General features: G+C 39.8%; 1 protein-coding gene across 3 annotated transcripts in view; it reads left to right on the top strand.

The window, feature by feature from the left end:
• The window catches only part of CCSER2 (coiled-coil serine rich protein 2), a 79100-nt gene that overhangs the window by 48733 nt on the left and 9784 nt on the right, over positions 1-20583 (top strand). For 2 of the 3 annotated variants that reach the window (XM_084845336.1, XM_084845337.1), the window contains exon 9: positions 312-410. In XM_084845336.1, coding sequence (XP_084701462.1) covers positions 312-410 — 99 coding nt within the window. Of the gene's footprint in view, positions 1-311; positions 411-13328; positions 13414-16958; positions 16999-17385; positions 17408-20583 lie in introns of all 3 variants that reach the window. The other variant, XM_084845338.1, reaches the window with a different exon arrangement.

The raw sequence follows: 20583 nt of genomic DNA, 5'->3' as shown, positions 1-20583 counted from the left end.
TGGAGATATTAGAATTAAAATGTGAAAACAGTTGAAGCAATTGTGAATTTTTGGAACGTCTTCCTGTTATTCGCTGAGAACTGTGGAGAAAGTTAAATGTACAAAACACCCATAAATGCAAGTCTAGGGTTTGCTGTGGGAGACCGTAAGTACTACAGACAGTTTGTACTGCTGCTTGTGTACAGTGTATATTTGAATAAGTAGTTCTAATATCTCTTGTATGAGACCAGTCTTACAAACTTGATATTGGACAACAAATATATGTGTTATCCATTTTCACCCAACCCTTTGTCCTTTTTGTATGTATGAAGTCTATTAGATGTAACTGCAACAGAGACAGCAAGAAACCTGAAGAGGACATGTGCACATATGCTGACAAATACACGCAGACCTCCTGGAGGAAAAGTGCTGTGAGTAGTTGATCAAAAATTTGTTCTTTGTATAAGATTGCTGCTTGTACACATCTATTTGTTCAGTTCATCCTGCCATAGTACTTGCGTCTTTCCAAACACTACTTTTCAATTCTGTATAATTTTTAAGAGATAATTCACCATTTGCTACACTGTATGCAATATATCTTGTCTTGTTTTCTCTCTTCTTTGCTTAGATTCTTAATGACCATTTTTTCAGTAGAATTTCCTGCTCCAATCCTTTCCAATTTCTAAATAGTCTCCTTTTTAGGAATGCTATCAAAATCCAGTATGGAGTTATTCATATTGAACTCTGCAGAACTGCAAGCATCCAGAATCCCAAAACTGTTTGGGCTGATCTCAAGATTCATTTTTCTAGGTTTACTAATTACATTTGTAACCCTTTCAAACTTAATGCACCCTTCTCAAATCTCATGAGAACAGTTTGCCAACATCTATTTTCATTACAAGTTTACTTCTTTTACTTTGGCTATTTAAAAATTCCCAACCTTTAGTCCTGGATTTACTTTTGTTTCCAATTTTGGAACTGGAAATATTTTCATATTGGAAATATTGTTTTCAAATTTGATGGATATTGATAGAACATTATCAGTCTTCAACATTCGTAATGTACAGCAATAATGGAACACAGTTGTGTCAAAAATCTGAAACAGTCTTCCTAAAGAGAACAGCAATGCTATTAGGCTTCAGAATAACACTGGATGGCCAGCAGATGTCCAGAAAATAAATCCCAGTAGTTCAAACTTGAATGAGAAAAAAATAGGATTAATCTCTTAGCCAATTTGAGGCATGTCTGTCAACGGTATATGCTTGTGAAAAGGAGGATTCCTTTATCTTGTGCATCTTATTCTGCATCTGCATTGATACTTGAGCACCTTCTGTGTAGGAAATTTTTAAAATGCAAATATAATGATACCTTTGACTATGTAGAATAGTTGGTAGCCATTTCAACAATATGAGCTGTACAGACCACTGATTTTTAATGGAATTGCCTAGCTATACAGCATGTAGTTCTTGGGTAGCCAGCCTGCAGAATGAATGCCACAAGTGGCACAGGCATTGGCAGTCTTGTAGTATGCCTGGGCAAGTGGGCCAGTGGGCCTGACTTTGGCATAGTCAGGCATGTAGCCCTGTCTCTCTGCCTGTCTGTCTGTCCTGCACTGCCATTTGTTCAACAATTCAGTAGACTAGAGGCAAAACCACCCTGTAAAGTTTGTCCTAAAATAGCATTGTCTTGTTCCATGGTTTGTAGCAGTACAGTATAGACTAAGATTCTGGAGGACTCCAAGTACCTGCCCTTTAGCAAGCACGTAGCCTTACCTACACACCACTTAGTGTAAGAGCCGTTAGTAGACACTACATGGATTTTTCCCTCAATCTCTTTGTGGGCCAGAAACTAGCTCTCTTTATTTGTTGCAGGGGATTCTATGCTGGAAGCCACCTTTTGCAATTCAGTATATTATTGGGATAAACAAGTTCAGACAAATAATAGTGAGTTCAGAATTGAGATCCTCAGCCTTTCTATACAACATGAAAAAATTACAGTTATTTCTTGGAATCTCAGCTGCTAATAATCTTATACTCGTGTGTTTTCATGTATTTGCTAGAAAATAGATTGCACAGTACTATATGATGGTACTGCTATTCACTCTTCAAAAACACGTGATATGATTAAAGCAAATGTATAAACCCAGATCTTCTATCCTTTTGATATTTTGACTTTAATCTACTTTTGAGTATCATTTTGAAGGAAATCTAAATGAGCCTAACTAGTTCATTAATAATTTCTATACTACCTTGTAGTTTCATTCCATTCTTATTTTCATTTGAAGCAGTGAGTCAATGTACACATAGATATCTTCATACAGACCTTGTTTAGCTGACCTTTTGAGACCCTTATATTGAAGGTGTCTGTTAGAAAACTCTCTATTTCCTTCGCTCCTTGTGTTATATGCAAGGAAGCATTGTACTGTTTTAGGCTTAGGTTCTGTAGCAATAAAACTTTTATTAAAAAAGAAATAAACCTGTTGAGTTATTAAAAAAATAATACGCTTATTACTGGTAGTAGCAGAAAGTCAATGGATTTGTATATTGTATTGCTTAATAGAAAAAAAATTGCCTTGAAATCATATAGTAAAATAGTGGGTTGTACTTGAAGGATGGATAAGTGAAAAAGGAAGAACCAATAATCTGCTGCAGAGCTTCTGGCGCCACCTGCAGGGCAGGCACAAGGACTTTTGATCCCCTACCATATCTGCCTCCCCTCCTTGAGCTGAGCTGTGCTACTCCTGGCTCCACCTACTACTATATTTTTTCAGTTCCCTTCTTCCCCCAGTTGGTGAAGTTCAGAAAAATAACACAGCAGTGTCCTGTCCCCACAGATAGGTAGGGCACCTTCATGGTTCAGGACATAAGAAAATATTTGACCCCATTCGTTAACTTCCTTTTTACACTCCCTTTGCAGTAAGGTTACATTGTTGCCTAGGGTATTCCATTTTAGAATTGTTAAACCTGATTGATGTTGAAATTAACTTAGCTCTCCCCTTTAAAATACTTTAAAGTGTTTTCAAACAAGCCAAAAAATACCTGCACATGATATAGTTAAGGCTGAAGTGATTAGAGAGAAGGTAAGTGTTGGAACAAAAGAGAAATGATCCCTACCATTAGTGCTACAGGTCTCAAACGTAAGGTAACATTTATTCAGAATTAATGTAAAAGATGTTCCTTACAGTATCTTCATTAACAATGGAAGATATAGTAGGATATTTGTGAAATAGTTAAAATTAAATCCACATGCTAAAAATGAACTTGGTTAATATTCCTCATGTAAGTAGAAATAAGTAATATCACTGACTGAGTTTTGCTTAGAAAAGAGGAGGCAAGTTCACATTATTTTTTTTCTTTGATCAATTCCTTTATTGTACATAAAATATGATACATGGAGTATGAATTAGCACAGGTTAGGGGAAAAGGTTTTACATATCTTTATTCCCATTGGGGGTTAGATTTAAAACAGAAGTCATTTCTTCAAATTCTGTTAGGTATCTTAAATATTGGTTTTCTCTTACTCATTTAGTCAAGCAAGATCTAATCTGTAAGTACTATAGCCAGGGTGGGTCCCTATCATTTAGCCTTCCTTTGCAAGTTCACATTAACATAAACAGCTCAAAGTACTCAGCAGCAAAATTCATGATAAAACCCAGAGTGTTTTTGTTGATGTGTTAGTATTGCAAAATGTAATAGTTGTATACTGCCTTCCATGCTTATTAACAGAAAGGAGGTTAATAATTCTTAAAAATAGAAATGGGAGTGCAGGCATGCTAGCTGCTTTATAATACCAACATTGATGCCCATCATTACTGTAATTTAGAAGGGAAAGCCATCCAGGGTTAATAGGTGCTTTTAAAAAAGATCATGGCAGAGTGCAAGTTCTTTCTGTACTAGGAGTTCAGTCAAGGAGAAACTGACAACGTTAGAGTATATCAGTGAAAATACATTTCTTTTCATATCCCTAATGGTTTTTTATAAATATGACACATCAACAGCTACAGACTGACATCTCAAATAAATCAAACCAACCAACAGTTAGCAAAGATCAGATAGTATCTACCATGTTGTTGTTCAGTCGTTAAGTCATGTCCAACTCTTCGTGACCCCATGGACCATAGCACGCCAGGCCTTCCTGTCCTCCGCTGTCTCCCAGAGTTTGCTCAAGTTCATATTCACTGCATCAGTGATGCTATCTAGCCATCTCATCCTCTGCCGTCCCCTTCTCCTTTTGCCTTCAATCTTTCCCAGCATCAGGGTCTTTTCCAGGGAGTTTTCTCTTCACATTAGGTGGCCAAAATATTTGAGCTTCAGCTTCAGTATCTGCCCTTCCAATGAGCACTCAGGGTTGATTTCCTTTAGGATTGTCTGATTTGACATCCTTGCAGTCCAGGGGACTCGTAAGAGTCTTCTCCAGCACCACAGTTCGAAAGCATCAATTCTTCGGCGCTCAGCCTTCCTTATAGTCCAGCTCTCACAGCCATACATTACTACTGGGAAAACCATAGCTTTGATTAGACGGACCTTTGTCGGCAAGGTGATGTCTCTGCTTCTTACTATCCTGTCTAGGTTTGCCATAGCTTTCCTCCCAAGGAGCAAGCGTCTTTTAATTTCATGGCTACAGTCACCGTCTGCAGTGATCTTGGAGCCCAAGAAAATAAAATCTGTCACTGCTGCCATTTCTTCCCCTTCTATATGCCAGGAAGTGATGGGGCCAGATGCCATGATCTTCGTTTTTTTCATGTTGAGTTTCAAACCAGCTTTTGCACTCTCCACTTTCACCCTCAACAAGAGGCTCTTTAGATCCTCTTTGCTATCTGCTGTTAGGGTGGTATCGTCTGCGTATCTGAGGTTGTTGATAATTCTCCCGGCAATCTTAATTCCGACCTGTGATTCATCCAACCCAGCGTTTCTCATGATGTACTCTGCATACAAATTAAATAAGCAGGGCGACAATATACAGCCTTGTCATACTCCTTTCCCAATTTTGAACCAATCAGTTGTTCCATGTCTGGTTCTTACTGTTGCTTCTTGACCCTCATACAGGTTTCTCAGGAGACAGGTAAGGTGGTCTGGTACTCCCATCTCTTTAAGAATTTGCCACAGTTTGTTGTGATCCACACAATCTAAGGCTTTAGTGTAGTCAATGAAGCAGAAATAGACGTTTTTCTGGAATTCTCTTGCTTTCTCCATGATCCAGCAAATGTTGACGATTTGATCTCTAGTTCCTCTGCCTCTTCGAAACCCCACTTGTACTTCCGGTAGTTCTCGGTTCACATACTGCTGAAGCCTAGCTTGTAGGATTTTCAGCATCACCTTGCTGGCATGTGAAATGAGCGCAATTGTGCGGTAGTTTGTACACTCTTTGGCATTGCCCTTCTTTGGAATTGGAATGTAAAGTGACCTTTTCCAGTCTTGTGGCCACTGTTGAGTGTTCCAAATTTGTTGGCATATTGAGTGCAGCACTTTAACAGCATCATCTTTTAGGATTTTAAATAGCTCAGCTGGAATACTGTCATCTCCGCTAGCTTTGTTGTTAGTAATGCTTCCTAAGGCCCACTTGACTTCACTCTCTAGGATGTCCAGCTCAAGTTCAGTGACCGCACTATCATGGCTATCAGGGACATTCAGATCTTTCCTGTATAGTTCTTCTGTGTATTCTTTTCACCTCTTCTTAATCTCATCTGCTTCTGTTAGGTCCCTGCCTTCTTTGTCCTTTATCATGCCTGTCTTTGCACAAAACATTCCCTTGAGATCTCCGATTTTCTTGAAGAGATCTCTAGTCTTTCCCATTCTGTTGTTTTCCTCGATTTCTTTGCATTGTTCATTTAAGAAGGCCTTCTTGTCTCTCCTTGCTATTCTCTGGAACTCTGCATTCAGTTGGATATATCTTCCCCTTTCTCCCTTGCTTTTCGCTTCCCTTCTTTCGTCAGCTACTTGTAAAGCCTCATCAGACAGCCATTTGGCTTTCTTGCATTTCTTTTTCTTTGGGATGGGTTTAATTGCTGCCTCCTGAACAATGTTACGGACCTCCGTCCATAGTTCCTCAGGTACTCTGTCTGTCAGGTCTAATCCCTTAAATCTATTTAAATCTATAAACTCTATTAGCTTCATTTTGTACACCAAGGCCGTGCTTGCCTGTTATCCCGGTGATTTCTTGACTTCCTACTTTAGCATTCCAATCCCCTATGATGAAGAGGACATCTTTTTTGGGTGTTAGTTCTAGAAGGTGTTGTAGGTCTGCATAGAACCGATCAACCTCAGCTTCTTCGGCCTCAGTGGTTGGGGCATAGACTTGAATTACTGTGATGTTGAATGGTTTGCCTTGGATTTGTACTGAGATCATTCTTTCGTTTTTGAGATTGAAACTGTTTTTCCCACCCTTTTATTGACTATGAGTGCTACTCCATTTCTTCTAAGGGATTCTTGCCCACAGTAGTAGATATGATGGTCACCTGAATTAAATTCGCCCATGCCTGTCCATTTTAGTTCACTGATTCCCAAGATGTCGATGTTCAATCTTGCCATCTCATATTTGACCACCTCCAGCTTACCTTGATTCGTTGATCTTACATTCCAGGTTCCTAAACAATAATGTTCTTTACAGCATCGGATTTTCTTTTCACCGCCAGACACATCCACAGCTGAGTGTCCTTTCGGCTTTGGCCCAGCCGCTTCACTCTTTCTGGCGCTACTTGGAAATTCCCTCTGCTCTTCCCCAGTAGTATATTGGACACCTTCCGACCTGAGGGGCTCATCTTCCGGCGTCATCTCTTTTAGCCTTGTGATACGTTCCATGGGGTTTTCTTGGCAAGAATCCTGGAGTGGGTTGCCATTTCCTTCTCCAGTGGACCACATTTTGTCTGAACTCTCCACCATGACCTGTCCATCTTGGGTGGCCCTGCACAGCGTAGCTTATGGCTTCACTGAGTTACGCAAGCCCCTTCGCCACAAGGCAGTGATCCATGAAGGAGATCTACCATGTAGTGCTGCCTAAATCAACCCGTTCCTCAAATGGCAGCTCTCAGAATATCTGCTGTTGCAAATTCACCCTCTTAAACATATCCTGAAATAGAAGATCCGGGTTGTCTTCTCCTAGTTCTTTTACATTTGGCAATATCCACTTTAGCATTTACTTTGTGGTCTTGTCTAACGGATGCTGACTTGTGCAGCCAAACCTCTGTAGGTTTACTATAGTCTTTACATTCAGCATAAAAGAAGGGGAGATAGCCTGTTGTCTCCCCCCAACCCGAGCCACCATCCTGGTTGCCTACAGGTGATTTTTCCCATAGAGAACCAGGAAAGTAGATATTTACAAATATGATCACTGTACTATGCCATCTATTCTGCAGACCATTACAGTGATCTTTGTATTTTGTCAGAAGTATTGCCAACTTCTCATTTAACTTCAGGAAACATTGCTTGAATTTTCTGCTTATGTTGCAAGCTTTTATCATCTCTAAGGCTTAAAATAATGAATATCATCCACAAATCCAGGTCACAGGGCAATTTTGAGAATTTTACCCAACCGTACATTCCCCTGCCCAATTAACTGGAGGCTTTAGATGTCTTTCTTTTCCCCCCTGCATTATGTTTAAAGTTCTTATGTTTCAAATTAGCAAAAACTTCTAATATTTCTGTTTAAACTAAGGCTGCCATAATGTGTACATTAACTTGAACTCGTTAGAACATACTTCTGAGTAGACATGCATAGTATCAGGCTACACAAATATTTTACCCCAAAATAAATGTTTTACTATAGCAGATGATGGTAACATGGATTTGGCATATTAGGGCACAATCCTATCTGGATAGTCACCAGCCTCTGAAATCAGAGGCTGCTGACTATCCTATGCAGGGTGGCTGGAGCATAGAGGGCTGCCCTGCATTTTTGCCTAGACGGGTAATTTTGCCCATGTAGGCGTGGCTTGGGGGGCAGGGGGGAGAGGCCCGGAGACTCAATAGGAAAGCTGCGTAAAGCAGCTTCCGTGTTCTCCCCTCCCTGCCCCTGAGACCACCCCCTTTTTCCTGTCTCTGTGCTCGGTTTCCAAGTGCGGAGATATAGCTGGCAGGGAAAGAACCACACTGGCTATGAGGGGGAGGGAGATGGGCCAGGGAGTGCAGTTTCTGGGAAACGTCATTTCCCAGAAACCAAACAATCGCATGGCCTTCTAGACAGTGTCTAGTAGCCATAGGATTGCTCCCTCCTATGCTTAACTTGAATATGAACAAATACCAGTTCCTCAATGACCTGTGACTGCTGAGTTTTATCTGATCAACAATTTTTTTTTTCAAAACAGTTACCCAGGATTCAGTGGTTCTCATATGCACGAACACCAGTTGTAAAGAAAGTTTTGAGGATATGGTTTCATTTTCTTCTAAGCAACATTTCCCTGCCCCAAATGTGCTTGCTGGCTTTTTTATATTATGTTGTTTCTAAACTGTGTTTTTGTATTATAGTATATTACTGTAATTGTGATTTTATTTGTTAAATGTTTGTAAGCCAACCTTTAAATTTTTTTTAAAAAAGCATTTAGGCATACAAACCAGACACCTCTCTTTCCTATTGGTGGAAAGTGGTCTTCACATGATGATTGCTACCCAGAACCTGCATGAAAAGGCCTTCATGCAGTAGCTTGAGATGTGAAGGCCTGTAAAAAACAAACAAACACCCTGGGCAAATTCAGAAAAAATGTTTTTTTCCTGCTTTTTTTCCAAGGATCATGTTTGTTTTCTTTCAAAGAATTGGAAAAATGGAACAGCTTTGGATTATGGAATATTTTCTTTTAGAATTTAAGACAAGGTGTTTATATATTGCTACCCAGTCTTTACACCCACAAATGATTTCTAAAAGCTGTGTAATAAGACTTTTATACAAAGACTAGAGATATAAAATGTCTGGAAATAATGAAGCTATTGGGGAAAATGTTTTGTTAATCCTCTTCATAGGATTCCCAGCATAGTTCTTCCTTCATTCCTTATTAAAATTATTGATATTATGTATGTTTTACTGATAGACATTTAGGGATGCTCAAAATTTCCCAACATGTAAGTAAAGCCACCATGTAGAAGAAAACGTACATTCTTGACAGTTTGGGTTTTCTTCTACAGAGTCTTGTATTTCTGGGCTTGTTCTGGTTAGATTCCATAGCAGTCAATTAATGAAGTTCTAATACAAAACCCACATGTGAAAAAAATACTTTAGGTTATCCCGCTACTATCACCAGATGTGACAGAACAGCATATGGCTTGTCCCACCTATGTTTCTTTTTTACTATTAACTTTGCAGCTTGGGTCTATGGAACTCACTGCCAAAGGTTTTAATACATTTCTCAGTTAGACCTCACTGCTAAGAAATGCAGCTTGAGCTATAAAACTGTTAACTGCTGCCACCAGAATAAACACAAAGAGATTTAGGGACTTCCCTAAACTTCCTCACAAACAGGAACAGATGCAGTACACCAGTCTTCCTCTTCTTCCTGCTTCTTCTGGCTTCTAGGATTATTCAGATGTTTCAGGGACTACTTGCTAAAGTTCCCTCTGGTCAGACATAAACTGGGAACCTAAAGTATGTTATGTATAACTTGTTTTGCTCATAAAATTATCATGTTTGGTATATTAAATTTAAAAGTATGGCATATACAGACAATAAGTACAAATTTACCGAGTTTACTTTAAAATGTTTTTAAATATGATAATTTTATGAACAAACAAAATTATACATAATATAACTCTAGGAACATAAAGGCTGCTTAATGTTCCTAAAGCAGCCTTCCCCAATCCGGTGCCCCCAGATGTTTTGTACAATAATACCCAGCATTCCTGACCATTGGCCATGCTTTCTGAGCCTGATGGGAGCTGAAGTCCAAAATATCTGGAGAGCACCAGGTTGGGGAAGGCTAGAAGGCTCCAGAAAAAACCTGCAAAAATTCAGAAAAAAACCCAGTTTTTCTGTTTTTTTCCAAGGAACATTTTTGGTTTTTTTCTGAAAAATTGAACAGTTTGGGATTATGAAATATTGTCTTTTACAATTAAAGACAAGTTGTTTGTATACTGTTACCAAGCCTTTATTCCCTGAAAATGATTTCTAAAATCTGTGTATTAAAAATACTTTTTATAGAAAGACTAGAGAAATAAAATGTCTGGAAATAATGAAGCCATTGGGGAAAAGGTTTTATTAATCCTCTTTGTAAGATTCCCAGCATAGTTCTTTCTTCCATTTCTTAGTAAAATTATTGATCCAATGTATCTTTTACTGATAGACATTTTTGGGATGCTCCAAATCATGCTCAGATTCCCAGCGTGTGAATAGAGTCACGATATCTTAATATGGAAGAAAATGTACATTTTTGACAGTTTGGGTTTTGTTCTACAGAGTCCTGTGTTTTGGGACTTATCTTCTTCTACCTCCAGTTCTTACTGCTTCATCTGGCTTCTAGGATAATTCAGATGTTTCAAAGACTATTTGCTGAAGTTCCTTCTGGTCAGATATAAAGCTGGGAATCTAAAATATGTTCTGTATAACTTGGTTTGCTCATAAAATTAATCATACTTAGGATATTACATTTTAAAAGTATAGTTTATTCAGACAATAATTACAAATGTACTAACTGGGTTCACTTTTCAAAGTTTTCAAATATAATAATTTTATGAGCAAACCATGTTATATATAATGTAACTTCAGGAACATAAAGGCTGCTCTATGTTCCTAAACCTGGTGCCCTTACAGAAGTTTTGGACTACAATGTCCAGCATTCCTGACCATTGGCCATCCTGCCTGAGGCTGATAGGAACTGAACTACAAAATATCTGGAGGGTACCAGGTTGGGGGATGCTGTCCTAAAGCAACAAAGCACTGTAAAAAGAGCTTAAAAGAATAAATATTGCTTATTTGTCAATTTTACCCCAAATTTCCATTTTTTACAGGAAAAAAAATTCCCATGGCTTCAAAATTTCTGGAAATTTTACATCTCTAGGAAAGGCTGTCTGAAAGCAACGAAGTGACTTTAGATCTGTAAAGAGTGCTTTAAAAAGTGCTGATTATTTCCACCCAAATTTCATTTTTTCCCCTGAAACCCCACAGAAAAAACTGGTTTTACAAAATTTCCAGAAATTGTAATGTAATGTAGCTGCTTTATACAATGGCCATGATATAAGAGAATTGCCATGTAGATTATCACCATTGGCTGAAGAGTTTTCATGCCACCCTCAAGCAATGTGTTCTTAAACTCTAGCCTGTAAATGCAAAATTTTCTCTCAATCCTTTCAAGCATTTGGAGAGCAGGAATAAGCTGGTAGTTCTGTGGGCTTTCTAGCAATTTACATGGTTTTTTACATGCTTTTCAGATGCTTTTTAATCTCTTGAAACCTGCTTAAAATTGGTTTTTTTAGCTGTACCTTTTAAAATTTGAAACAAAACCTTAAAAGGAGCCCAAGCATGTACTCACTGCAGTTGTTCTTGCTCTGCTAACCTCTTAGTTAAGACTATTTCAGTGAATTGTACATAGAGCTGCCCTTGAAGACCGTACAGGATAGAGATAATACAGGATGCAGTTATAAAATATGCACTGGGAAAATAGCATCCTAGTATTAAAAGAACTTCACAGATTGCCAAATTATTTCCAAACCCAGTTCACGTTTGTGGTGCTGACTAAAAGGCTTGGGTCCCAGCTACTTAAAATGCCTGTGCCAGTATCAACCTTCCTGGATGTTAAGATTATCCACTGATGCTCTTCTTCAGGTCCACCTGCTGTTGGAGGTGGGTGGTGACAAGGGAGAGGGCATTCTTGGCTGTGGTGCTCCACCTGTGAAACTCCCTCCCCAGGGAAGCCGTCCTAGTGTCTACTCCATCCCTTAGGTGCCATGTGAAATCCTTTTTTATTCTCCCAGGACTCTTAAGGATTTTGGAGTGAGCTTGCCATCTTAATTGGTATATTGAATTATTTTATCCTCATTAAATTTTGTGCATTTTATCGTAATTTTTTTTAATGTAAACTGCCCTAGGATCTTTTGGATGAAGGGTGGTATATACGTCCTCTACTAAATAAAATATTCATGTGTTTGCCTCCTCATCATGTGAGTTAACATTTTCTTCACTATATTCTTTTGACATCCTCCCCCCCCCCCTTCCGCTGTCCTGACAACAGTAACTCCTTTGTATGGCTATCTGGAAGATTTGTTAGCTTTGATTAATTGGCATTATTAAAAATGATCAATTATTTAATAATATTAATATTAAATTGGCCTATTCTTTCAACATCTAAATTATCTTGGCTTTAGTAGTTTCCCCTTTCATATTGAGGAAACTATATTTGTAAGTAATTTGAAAGAAATACACCAATAATTTTAATCAAATTGGCTGTGGGGACATGGAACATCTGTTTTTTTAACACCAGAATGTTTAGTGTCTGTGGAGAACTCTGATGCTTTATCTGGTCCTGCAAGAAAATAATTTCCTTCGAACTAGTTTGGCATTGGCTTTGCTGAGCAAGACTCAGGTTGGGATGATGTGTTGCTATTCAAACAGTAGTATTTACCTGGTTAACAAATGTAGCAGTTCCTGACAACTGAAGCTCAAAACAAATCTGAAAGTGAAATTGTTCTGTGCATATATTGGATCACTTTTTGGATTACATTTTTGTTAAGGAGTCCATAAAGGAAATCACAACTCTTTGTAATAATCAGAGGGTTTTGACGACAGATTTGTTTTGGCTCATAGACTGAGGAACTGCATAGTTCTTGTTACATAAATTATTAGGTCATGTGAAACAGCTCTGTGAGCTTAATGTGAACTTCAGCTACCCTAGATATATGTGATCCAGTTAAAAACCTTCCCAAGAGCTTGAAGTATGCTGGCAATAGAGAACCTTACCTAGATCCCCTTGCTGTTCTTTCCAGGTCTGAAAGGCATAAATCTTTAACAAAGCCTTTCCTGATACTTTGAAAACCTTGTTTTTTTTAATTTTATAGTAAAATAAAATGTCATAAACAGTCCACTTACTCTCATAAGCTACTCTGAAACCATTTCAAGTGTGTGTGAAAAGGCTATTCTTGTCTTGGTTGACTTCAAAATGTATTTCCCCAGTACACCTAAAGCCAATTTTTCCTTCAAATATTTTCCAGGAGGGAATTTTTAAAAAATTAATTTACATAATATGAATTAGAAAATTGAGTCTGTGCCCAAAATTAAGAGAGTTGCTTTTGGATGGCTTTGTTGATCTTTTGAATAATTTGAGATGGCTAGATTCAAAGGTGTTTCTTGTTAATAAGGGGAACAATGTGGCTTTTTGGTGCTGTGTTCCCCCCGTTCTCTTTTTTATTATTCTTTTTCCCCCATCTTTCTCTGCACAGGGTGGGTATTCTGCTCCTTCCTTCTCTCCCTGGCAGGGCTCATTCCAGGGCATCCCTCGGACTGTTCCACCGCAACGCAGACAGAGTGAGTCTGTACTTCTCACTCATATCCCTCACTGTGCTCCAGTAGCAGTTTCCCCTTTGCACGCACTGTTCATTGTGTAGCATTCCGCTCTTCCAAGCAAAAACATAAGACACATGCTAGTCTGTGGCCTAACCTCAGTGCCTCCTTCACTTACTATACAACTGCAACTTACAGCTTTATGAAAAACAGTTTTGTAATAGATCTTAAAACCAACCTGAAAGCTTTATTTCATCTATCCTGAAACATATGCCTTGCTTGTTTTCCTTCTCCCATGGCTTTTTGAAGTGCGTGTCTGTCATGTTCATTCTTGTTATTGGCATGTACGCTCGTCCAAATATATTTGCATAATATTTGTGAAGATGTGTTCATGTAAGTCATACTTTGATAACACATTGCTCTCTTTGAAAAATTAGGTTTCTTTCAGCTGTGTGGCTTTTCTAAGAGGTGTCTCCCAACAGCAATGTGTTCAGAAACACATATGTAACAAAATAAGGAAGAAGTGGCTTTTCCAGCAATGCATGATTTATTAATCTTATTAACTAGCAACTGCTTTAACTAAAATGGGGTATTTTTTGTATTATTGGTTTTGATACACAATAGAAAAGACAGTTTCGCTGATTTGTACTGTACTGAAATAGAGAATAGAAAACTGGTAAGTCTTTGTATGTTGTGGAAAATTAGCTTACATTATTGCAGGGGAAATATCAAATGAACACATTATTTATCAAAATGTTTAAATTTGCTAATGGCAGATTGCATTTCAAAATATCCATGTATTCCAAATTATTTAAAAAAAGAGAACTTGTTGAATGGTGGTGCAGGAATTGGCTTTCTTCACTTCAATGTTTCATATGCTGCTACATGAATTCGATATGGACAAAGATTAAGATCTTCAGTAAGTACTGAAAATGAATGTAGCAAAATACAGTATTGGTGATCTATTCTCTACTGCTTGTTTTCCATAGTTGGCGCATAGGAAGTTGTCAGGATGTGGGGGAGAAAGCAGTCTTCATGTAATTTTCTTGTGGTGCTTCCAAAAATATTAAAAAGATGGAAACAAAAAGGCTAGCTAGGTTTTGAGACGTCATTTGCAGTTGACTGGGAACTTAACACAGACTGCATACTTATTCTGCAGATGGAAGATAGGCTTAGGGAGCAATCCTACAGCCGCTAGTCAGCTGCCAAATGGCCATAGATAACTGGTTTTCTGGGAACCGACCTCAGTCCCTGCACTCCGAGGTTGGTTCCTGCAGAACAGACCTTCTCTCCCTTCCACGCTGCCTCGCAGGCAGCGCAGAATAGCCCCACACTCTATGCTCCAAAGAGGTTTGTGGAGCAGCCAAAACAGGGCGTTCCGGGGGGTGTTCCAGGGCGAGGAAGGCAGAAATGCCCATATGACACAGCAGCCTCCTCCCCCGCTCTGCCTTCCCGTGGCTAGACTAGCCACAAACGCTGGGCAGGAGAAGCATGAAGGGAACGATCCCCTCCTTCCCTGCATTGGATAGGCGGTCACCTCCGAGTTCAGAGGTGGTCACCTATCCCCATAGGATTGTGCCCTTAGTCAGGACCCGCATAATTTTTTTGCTTTAACTTGAATCGAATAAGAACCTACTCGTAAGCTGTGCTGTGTGGAGTGTAGAATTGCAGTTGTAGGACTGGCACAACATGCTCTTGGGTTTGGATTTGGCCACATGCAGCTTCTACTTGCTGTGTTGTAGGGGAAGTCATGGAAAGAGGTTGGGTGGGAGTACCATCAGTCTCTTGCTTGCCATCCTAAAGTACACAGAATAGGATCATAGCTCCTACTACTAGTGCAGACTTTCCAGCTAGGACTTGTAACAAGAGGATTGTAGAAGCAGGCAAAGTGGACTTCACTCAGGCCAGTTTCACTAGTTGTTGAGGGCCAAACTTGTGCTTTTGCAGCTGGGGCAGAGGGTGATTGGACTTTAATTGCAAGATATGACTCACCTTAAGTTCTCAATATGTCTTCCATATATGACAGTTCACTAATTTTCTGTGGTATGAGCTATGAACTGAAAGTTGCTAAGAGTGCTAGAAAATAAGTGAAAGAGTCCAGTGGAGTACACATAGCATAAGTGCCTACTTCATGCAACATAAGTTTCCCAAAATATGTCATATTGATTACTGATTATTTACACAAATCCTGATAAAATAATGAGAGTTCTTGTGTGCGGGCTGTATTTACAGGACTTTCAAAGTGTGTTAGCTTTGGAATGTAGGAATAGGCCATACTGAAGAGGTTTGCCATGCTCCCAGAGTTTTGGCAGCTTTTCACAGTACCATTGAGAGGTGGGATTTATCTAAGGGCTCTGGCAAACCGTTTTTATGCAACCAAAGCTAGCTCAAACTGAGTTGATAAAAAGTCGACTTTTTTTTTTCCTTTAGAAAATCACCATATCTAGAACAACCTGCCCACTGCAATCCATGCTGTAGCTCTTATGTGTCAGGTAGAGATCAGAAGGGATGGCCTCACACCCCCATCTGCTGCCAGGAGGGTCACCCCCATAACCATGTTTCCGTGGCTACGGGCAGTGGCAGACAGTGCCTGTGCCTGCCCATCACAGAGAACTCCTGCTAGCTGCTGTGGCATTTGCCCCAACAAGGAAGTGGACAGCGGGACTTGTCACTACACTAGCCCCATGTCTTGTTTTGAGGGGTCCTTCCTCAGAGCTATACGTTGTGGGCAAGATGGCCTAGACACTGCCTACACTGCTGTCTCTTTGTGATGACAGCAAGTGCAGTTTAAATTGGATGATATTGCCTGCATTGCCACAGTTAATGCAGGAGCAAGAAAAAAAGCTAGTAGGTGGTGGAGGAGTGCTCCCTCCTCAGATTGTACAGCATCTTGCACCGGCCCTGTTATGTGTCTAGACTCTAGGCCATGGTAACTGACGGAATTTCGCCACTCTAGCACAATAGCCTACAGACTTGAGAATTTTTGAAAAAAATTCATGTGATTGCATGGAAGCAGTGAAGCAAATTTGACATAATTACAAGATTGACAATTATGCAAAGACAACTGGAGCCTGGGCAGAGTAGTTGTGGTTTAAGAAAATTATGAGTAATGGAAATATCCTGGGTCATTAAGGGAGGAAAAAGCCAAAAGGGGTATGGGTTTGTAGTATATCACACAAGATTTTTTGATGTGAATGATGGTAGACTATAGAGTATAGAGTAATGCCTATCAAAAATATTCAATAAGCAGTAAATTGAAAGGCTATGTGGGGGCGGAGTCCATCTTCAAATGTTCAGAGGTAGTGTAAATGCTGAGATCCTGATAAAGGTGAGTAGTAACTTTTCAAGGCACCTAATTTCCATACATTAGTCCTCTTAAAATTCAGGGATATATGTGCACATTGGAATGGAAGCTGTTCTTAGAGGGGATAGGTACATATACACTGCCATGTAAATGAAAGCAAGGGTACTGTTTGGTCATGGCAATTGCTCATTGTTGTGTCTTCGTGTTCTGACATCATTGTCCTTGTCTTTTTCTTGTCTCTGCTTTCCATTTTGCTATTGGCAAGGAGTTGAGGAGTTAGTCCATTACTTCTATGATAAAGCGTGGTACAGTACAACTTCAGATTTCTTCCCATCTCCTCCTTCCACTTCTTCACTATTGTGTTTGCTCTCTGCATGGTGCATGCATGTCAGAGTTGTGCATGCAATTATCTTGTTTTCTTCATACCTCGGAACGTTAATAGGAAAAGGCTGCTCAGTAGTTCTTAATGAAATCAAGGTCAACGTTTCATCTTTCTTGTGATAAGAGAGCTAATCACCACATTTTCATGCCTGTATTTTTTGACATCCTACTGAATCACATGAAGCTGTATGTGAAACTGCAAAACATTTGAAATTTCCAGTTTACTATGTGTGCCTTAAGTGGAGATTCTCCTCATTAATTTTCTGCTGTTGAGCACCCTGCGACAACTCATGTAAAGCCAGTATTCACAGGATGCTGCTATGTTGTGGCTGGGTACGTTGGGTTCTTTATAAGTAGCACATCTAGAAAAATCTGATAATGGATAATTTCTAGAAGCTATATTTGCTATAAAAATATCTCTGCTTACAAAGTTATAGGTGGAAAACGTTCCCGGACACAAGTGGTCTTTAATACTTTGTGGTAAAAGGATTCGTTGGTTACATGATAGAAGTATTTTACAGTACAATATGCATATAGTACTAATTCTAAGAGCTGAAAGTATTTTACAGAAGTTTACATAAATTCTTACAACATCCCTGTAAGGAAGGCTCCATGCTACACTACCCAATGAGTTCATAACAGCAGTGAGATTTGAGCTGGGACCTATTTGACTTAAAGCGCATTCTCTTAACTATCAAGCAACACTGGCCTCACGTGCACTACATTGATTGGAAACTCCATAAAACAATTTAATCCTCAGCAAATGTTTACCTATGAACAAAGTGGTGCTTTGGAGAAAACTCGCTTAATCCTAACTTTTGGGGGCTGTTTGCAGTTATTCAGTCACTGTTTCTCTTTGCGGGTTTACATCATTTATTGCTTTCTTTGTGCTTCCTTGAGTGATTCAAAGTGCATTGCACTCAGTTGAGTTTTGTGGAGAGGCAACTGTCTATTGTTGCTTGACCTGCTGCACTGTGATGATTCATTTTCCTGCCCTCCCTATCACCAGAGAAGTGCATTGTGGAAAGAGGGAGACTGCCAGCCCAGTTGCCTCTGCAATAGGATGTTCCCTCTCTCTAAATATATTTAGAAGATACTTCATTTTTCCTCACTTAATTATCTTCCACCCTCAAATATTTCTCTTAAACATCTTTATACTCCCCCTGCGTTGCTGATTTTATAATCTCCATGAGTCAGACCATCTCAATCTCTCCCCTCCCCCATCTCTCTCCCCTCCTCCCCCTCCCTCCCTCTCTCCCTCCCTTCCTTTCTACCCACCTACCTACCTACTACCTCTCCTTTGTCTGGATAATGTCCAGGCTGTGCACAGGTCAAGTACTAATTTCATTTGAAAAATGGAGGGATAGTAAGAAGAAGGAGGTGTACGTATTGGGCCCCACATCTCTGCAGAAGCACCCAGAGAAGGCATGGGAACAGAGTCAGAGTTGGATGAGGAAGAGGGTGAAAGGGTGGGGGAGCTATCAAGACCACAGGAGATAGAGCAGAGAGACAGAGGCAGAGAGGAGTCTTTCTGGCTAATCATTTGGATCAAAGCCAGGCAGAAACTTCTCCATCCACTGTGGGAATGCCAGATCTTACAGTGAGGAAGGAGTTGGGAGTGACAGACCCAAGGATCAGACGTTGGGTGAGGAGGGAGGAGCAACTTCAGGAAGTGAGACAGTCAGAAGTTGGCCACTCAAAAGAGGTAGGGGAAGACCCTCCCTGAGGGCAGGTCTGGAACAGCCACTCAGATATCCTACTGCTGGTGGGTACCAGTTTTGTCCCAAAGTCCTAGTATAGTGCATTCAACAAAGGGAACTTCTTGTAGTCTAATTAGTATTGTGCAAAGTTGACTAGAGAACTTAGCTCTGTGTTGCTGGATGTTGATTACGTCTGTAACCTGAAGAGCTGTTGATCTGGTGGTGATTTGCATAATAAAAGCTACGGTTCACTCAAACTTCCTGAGAAACTGAGTTGCAGTCCTATGCATTTTAGTCAGAAGTAAAAGTACCAGGCAGTGCAACTTGCAAGTAGGATGGCAGGAGGCCCTATAGTTAATCAAATGTAAATTGTATATCAATATAGGCAATTCACCCCAGTGTATGGCTCATCATGAGATGTACCCAGTAATTGCAATTGGCTCTGGCCAAACAGAAAACTTCCACAAGTCAAAAATATGCCCACCCCCACTGTAGTATATAAACTCTAATGAGTATTGATAACTTGCATGTACAGTGGACCCCTTTGGATTTGAGGTGACTATTAATCACGCAGTGTTGTTGGTTGACATTGCCATTCCATGAGCAGAAAAGATTCTCCAGTAGGAGAAAGACATTTTGGGATCCAGCGCACATATTTGTTCAGTGACATGGCTATTAAGTAGCCACTTCTGAAGAGTGGCATAGTTTTGGTATAATTGACATTCAGCTATTGTTCTCTGACCTATCAATGCAAGGTTCCACAATTAGTAATCCTGCTTGGGCAGATGGAAGCAACACCATGTCATCTATGTATAACACTAGTTCTGTTTGTGGGCCGTGCTGATTCTGAAAAAATGATCAGGGTTATTAAATTCTGTAAATCCTATAACACTTCAATTACATTTTCATATCCATTCATGGTTGGAAATAGCAATTAATGGGCAGTTCTATGTAGCAGAGTTTGCAGTCTGACACATGTTAGGAAGTTCCCCCCCTCCCCCTTTTCGACTGATGGCACTATACAGTGCTCACTGCCTTTAATCATGGATATACCGAGTGACCATTACTGTGCTAAAAAATAGGTTTTCCTTTTGATAATGCTCCTTTTACGCAAAGATTTTGTCACTGTTCTAATGTTTATTAGAACATTAGGTGGTGTTTATTATGTGTAAGTAGAGGGTAGTCTTTGGTGGTGGTAGAAGGGAAGGAAGGATCTTCAGCAGAAGCATTCGCCTTCATGATCCAATGCTTCACCCCACCCCCCGACTGTTTGGTGATATTGAGGCAGTGCATACAGATATCAGGCTTGAAGAATCCTTTGGTAGTCTTTTCTTGGGGGTGGGGGCACCATTGTTTTCTTTCTCTCCACATCCTTAGATAGTGAAATGCCTGTGGAATTTTACGTGCAGGTACACACAGTGCTGCACATACATGGGTGTTTTTTTCTGCTTCCTGCAGCAGTTTAGATGACATACACAGGGTTGTCAGGCTTGTTCAGACATGTATGCACATATGAATTCTGTCCACATTGCTGTGGACCATACCTTGGTTGTACAATCAGCAGTTGTGTAGAGTGTGTGTATGTTGTGTAGCCCTTGGATCAGAAAATAATATGTCATATTGGGGGTTGGAATTGCATTCAGTTGCTTTCACAGCAGCTCCCATATAGAAAGCAACTGTAGTGCCCAAGGAAATGTAGACGGAGAAAGGGAATCCCATATGGATGTACAAACACTAAGATGTGGATGGAGGAGGTCAGAAAATCATACATAGCTAAGAAATGGGCTCTTGTGAGAAAATGGAAGAATT

The sequence above is a fragment of the Heloderma suspectum genome, chromosome 3 (assembly GCF_057233095.1).
Source record: "Heloderma suspectum isolate Gila_16-S chromosome 3, 16-S_ref, whole genome shotgun sequence".
Taxonomy (NCBI): Eukaryota; Metazoa; Chordata; class Lepidosauria; order Squamata; family Helodermatidae; genus Heloderma; species Heloderma suspectum.
This window is presented reverse-complemented; position numbering and strand designations above follow the sequence as displayed.